Source organism: Arachis ipaensis, chromosome B06, assembly GCF_000816755.2.
Source record: "Arachis ipaensis cultivar K30076 chromosome B06, Araip1.1, whole genome shotgun sequence".
Lineage (NCBI taxonomy): Eukaryota > Viridiplantae > Streptophyta > Magnoliopsida > Fabales > Fabaceae > Arachis > Arachis ipaensis.
In genome coordinates this window covers 125,870,594-125,874,882 of record NC_029790.2, presented here as the reverse complement: position 1 = coordinate 125,874,882, position 4,289 = coordinate 125,870,594, and the positions used below count along the sequence as shown (strand labels likewise).

Below are 4,289 nucleotides of genomic sequence, written 5' to 3'. Positions count from 1 at the left end.
CCTATTTATAATAAACTAGCTACTAGGGTTTACATGAGTAAGTAATTGATGCATAAATCCACTTCTGGGGCCCACTTGGTGTGTCTTGGGGCTGAGCTTGAGTGTTGCACGTGTAGAGGTCCTTCTTGGAGTTGAATGCCAGCATTTGTGCCAGTTTGGGCGTTCAACTCTGGTTTTGGATCCTTTTCTGGCGCTGGACGCCAGAATTAGGTAGAGAGCTGGCGTTGAACGCCAGTTTGCGTCGTCTATTATTGGCCAAAGTATGGACTATTATATATTTCTGGAAAGCCCTGGATGTCTACTTTCCAACGCAATTGGAAGCGCATCATTTCGAGTTCTGTAGCTCCAGAAAATCTACTTTGAGTGCAGGGAGGTCAGAATCCAACAGCATCAGCAGTCCTTCTTCAACCTCTGAATCTGATTTTTGCTCAAGTCGCTCAATTTCAGTCAGAAAATACCTAAAATCACAGAAAAACACACAAACTCATAGTAAATTCCAGAAATGTGAATTTAACATAAAAACTAATGAAAACATCCCTAAAAGTAACTAGATCCTACTAAAAACATACTAAAAACAATGCCAAAAAGCGTATAAATTATCCGCTCATCAATAAGCCATGTGAATAATTCAAAGTTCACATCTCAACATTCTCAACATCATAATCATTCATCAATCCAAATCTCATTTCCAAGTTCATTTCAAAGCCATATTTCAAATAAAATTCTCATCATCCTCTTTTTCATTCTGTTTGTTAACAATCTCAATTCCAAAACAAAATTCTTTATTTGATAGACAAATCAATCTTAAAACGTATAATGCTTAAAACCAAATCCTTTTAATTAATTACTTTAAATAAAACTTCCAATTTTATAAAATTTCGCCAGCATCTCCTCTAAAACTCGGACACTGCCACCCTTTTCGGGTCCCATCCAAACATTTCTCAAACCTTTTTCTCAACCATTTTTAAATCTCAAACATTTTCCAGAATTGAACCAGTTCCAATGTCAAATTATTTTGAAATCAACCAATTCTAACAATAAAACTCTTTTTAAAATCGAATCAGCTCAAATATTAAATCATTCATAAAATCAAACTAATTCACAATCAAATCGCTCCCAGAATCAATTTATTTTCATATCTCAAATTATTTCCAAAATCGTTTCATTTATATTACTAAGTAAACTCTAAAACCAAGAAAATCCACCTTTCTCAATAATCAAGTAAATGACATTCCAAACCGGTTTTTATCCACAATCACACACCACTCACGCAATCAAGCACTCAATAATTCAGTCCAACAAACCATCACATCCATAAGACAAATATAATCACAGAAGTAAATCTCTTTGCATCAATATCTATTTATCACAACTTTGTAATATAAAATAGATTTTAAGAAAACCCCTACCTCGACACGCAAAACCATAATCCAAACGCGTCAACTGAACTCGTTTCTCTCAGCCCAAAATCAGCGGCAACTGAAGCATCTGCTCCGCTTGCTTTCCCAAAAGCAAAAACAGCCTCAATCGCTACATGTAAGCTCGGCTATTGATCCCTAACACATCAATATCGCAAAGACTTTTATACACATAACAAGACACTAACGCATAAGTTTTTCGAAACGTAAATACTTACTATAAAAGAACACAGAGCAGCAGCGATTTTAGCATCGGTTGGGCGGCTCCAATGGTGGCGCAGGACAGAAAAACTTGCTGTGACCATGTGATCATACATCCTGACACAGATAATCTCAGCAACCACCCTCACGATAAAAACCAACTTAATAGACAAAGAAGATGAAGCAAGCTTAGCGCTTAGCACACAGATACCGACTTCAATGGGGGTTCCAAGCGGCAGTGGTGTTGTTCGGCGACAGAGGCACGGCCAGAAGCTTCGACAACGGCGGATCTGACGGGGATGACGCTGGCAACATGAGCGGCGACTGTGCGCGGCGGCTGGACGGGCGCGGTCCTCCCTTCCTCGTGGATCTCTCTCCTCTGCTTCACCCATGGACGACGACGCTGACAGCTACAGCAACGGCGACAGGCTTCACGGCGGGGACGACGGTGGCGACAGGAACCCGCGAAGACGACGACGAACGCAAGTTCAGTGGCTAGCGCGACGCTTCCTCTCTTACCCGTGAGCTCTCTCTTCCCTCTTCGCGAACGGCGGCGGCGACGGTAGCTGGGTGTCCTAGCGGCGGTGAGCTCTCCCCCTCCCCGGCGCTCTTTTCCTCCCTCCAGATCTCCCTCTTCTCTCTTCCCTTTCACCCTATTCTTTGTTCTCTGTCTCCGTTTATCCCTCTCTCCCTCAACGTTTTCTTTCTTTTTTTGCTATGTGCTGGGTCTGTTTGGAAGGAATGAAAAACTGAAAAGGGTGAGGCGGTTGAAGGGAAAGGGGAAATTAGGGTTAGAGTGATATTTTGGGGATTTAGAATTTTGGTAAAAATTAGGTATAAGGATAGTTTGGTAATTTTAATAAAATTGGAGCATAAAGTATTAATATTTGAAAAACTAATTTAATGTCTAAAATTACTTTAAAATACTGTTTGTGGTATAAAAATACCAATTGATTCTCAATAAATTACTCCAATTGAAAATACACGGTAATATGATTAATTTTCTTTATCTTTAACTTATAGTATTAAATGATATAGATTAAATTATCTAAAACCAAATCATATAAAATTTTTATTATTTCATAACTATCAATTTTATAATTTAAATATAAAAAATAATTTAATAATTATAAAATTAAGTAAAATTCTAATTAATTATCAAAACCTTATTTAATTTTTGATTTAATTAACTTTAATAAAATAATTTCTAAGAATAAAATTTCTAATGAATAAATGAATTGAAATTAATTCATAATAAGATTTATTTAAAAATTTTGAGTCTTACAGAGAGAGAGGAAACATTAGAATTTAAGATTAAAATTAGAATTTAAAAATTATCCAAGGACAAAAAGAAAAAAAAAATCAATATCTTGTGTCTATGTCTTAGTGTCTCAACGTAAAAGTCGTACACAAATTTTGTGTATTTATGTTCTCCTGTGTATGTCTATCAAATTTGTGTCTCGTGAAAACAAACAGAGGACATCTGTCATGTCCTGATGTCCATGTCTTATAGAGATATGGACATTGGATAGAATCAAATGCTACCTAAGCATCCGTTTAGTTAGTGGGTGTGTCTACCCAAGACACAGACATAGTGGTACACGTCTATCATTTGACTAGTAAGATACAAAATTTTGATAAACACGGGAAGACACAAAGATACACAAAGACAAAATTTGTACATAACAATGAAAAATAAAACACTAATTTTAAGATATAGACATAATATTTCTAACATTCATATTTCAAATATGCCCTTGTTTTAGACTTATAAATCCAAAAGACCTAAACTATCATTTCGATTCTTTTCTTTTCTTCCTCTTACACCCAAAGTACAATGAATTTAACCTCTCCTCTTCTCTTCTTGCCACTTAGTCTATTGCCGTCTTTCCTCCTTTTATGCCACCAGACTATTGTCATCTTTCATTCCTTCTTGCCATTAGTTTATTGTTATCTCTCCTTCTCCTTTCCTTCCACCTAAATTTCTGTCGCCTCATCTTTTTCGTGTCATTAGACTAGCACCTCTCCTCCTTTTTACTCCTCATTCCTTCTTTTTTTTTCTTTTTCTTTTTCTCCTTTTTTTTTGTTTGTTCTTCACAACCATTCTTTTATTGTCGATATTCTTTGTCATTATTGCTTCTGCTTCACATTTTGTCTACATATTTTTAGATTCGTATACCCTTTTTTTTGTCTATTTCTTAATCTGCTTTCGCCTACTTTTTTATTTATATATATACCTTTTTATTTTTTTTCTGTCATATTTTTTTATATTTATTTTTTTCCCTTACAAAAAATAATACATATAATATTTTTATAATTAAATTAAATGAGTAAATAACAGTCATTTTATCAAAACTTACAACATCCACGTGTTTCATGAGAGGACCTACGGTCTGCAGAAAAAGGGGCCAGAGCACATGGGTGTGCGGGACCGACTTTGATTTTAATTTAATTTTTTATTATTAAAATGGCAATAGCCAAATATATCGGCCAAATGCCGACGACATCGTTTTCTTCTTGGAAATACAAATCAAGCAAATTAACCGTATAACCTGGTGATACTGCAATAGAGAATTGTTAGTTGAGTGATAATTTAATTCTTTTAATTTATTTTCTTAATTAAAAATATGTATTTATTTTTTCTTAATAAAAATATATTTAAATTAATAC

General features: G+C 35.0%; 1 protein-coding gene across 2 annotated transcripts; it reads right to left on the bottom strand.

Moving 5' to 3' along the window:
- Positions 656–2,322, bottom strand: LOC110263565. Of its 2 annotated transcripts, none has more exons than XM_021105026.1 (2): positions 1,637–2,322; positions 656–1,546 (listed from the first exon to the last, which is right to left on the bottom strand). In XM_021105026.1, exons 1-2 carry the CDS (start codon positions 2,009–2,011, stop codon positions 1,406–1,408), a joined length of 516 nt encoding a protein of 171 aa, XP_020960685.1. In that variant the 5' UTR covers positions 2,012–2,322; the 3' UTR covers positions 656–1,405. The 2 variants fall into 2 exon arrangements, with proteins under 2 accessions (XP_020960685.1, XP_020960686.1); XM_021105027.1 differs by having other exon boundaries at positions 656–1,556; positions 1,637–2,318.

Bases quoted from the DNA above. Each gene is read 5' to 3' on its own strand.
- LOC110263565 (XM_021105026.1), bottom strand. From the start codon at position 2,011: ATGGGTGAAGCAGAGGAGAGAGATCCACGAGGAAGGGAGGACCGCGCC. The intron at 1,547-1,636 runs GTAAGTATTTAC...AGGGATCAATAG, and splicing joins CTGCTCTGTGTTCTTTTATA to CCGAGCTTACATGTAGCGAT.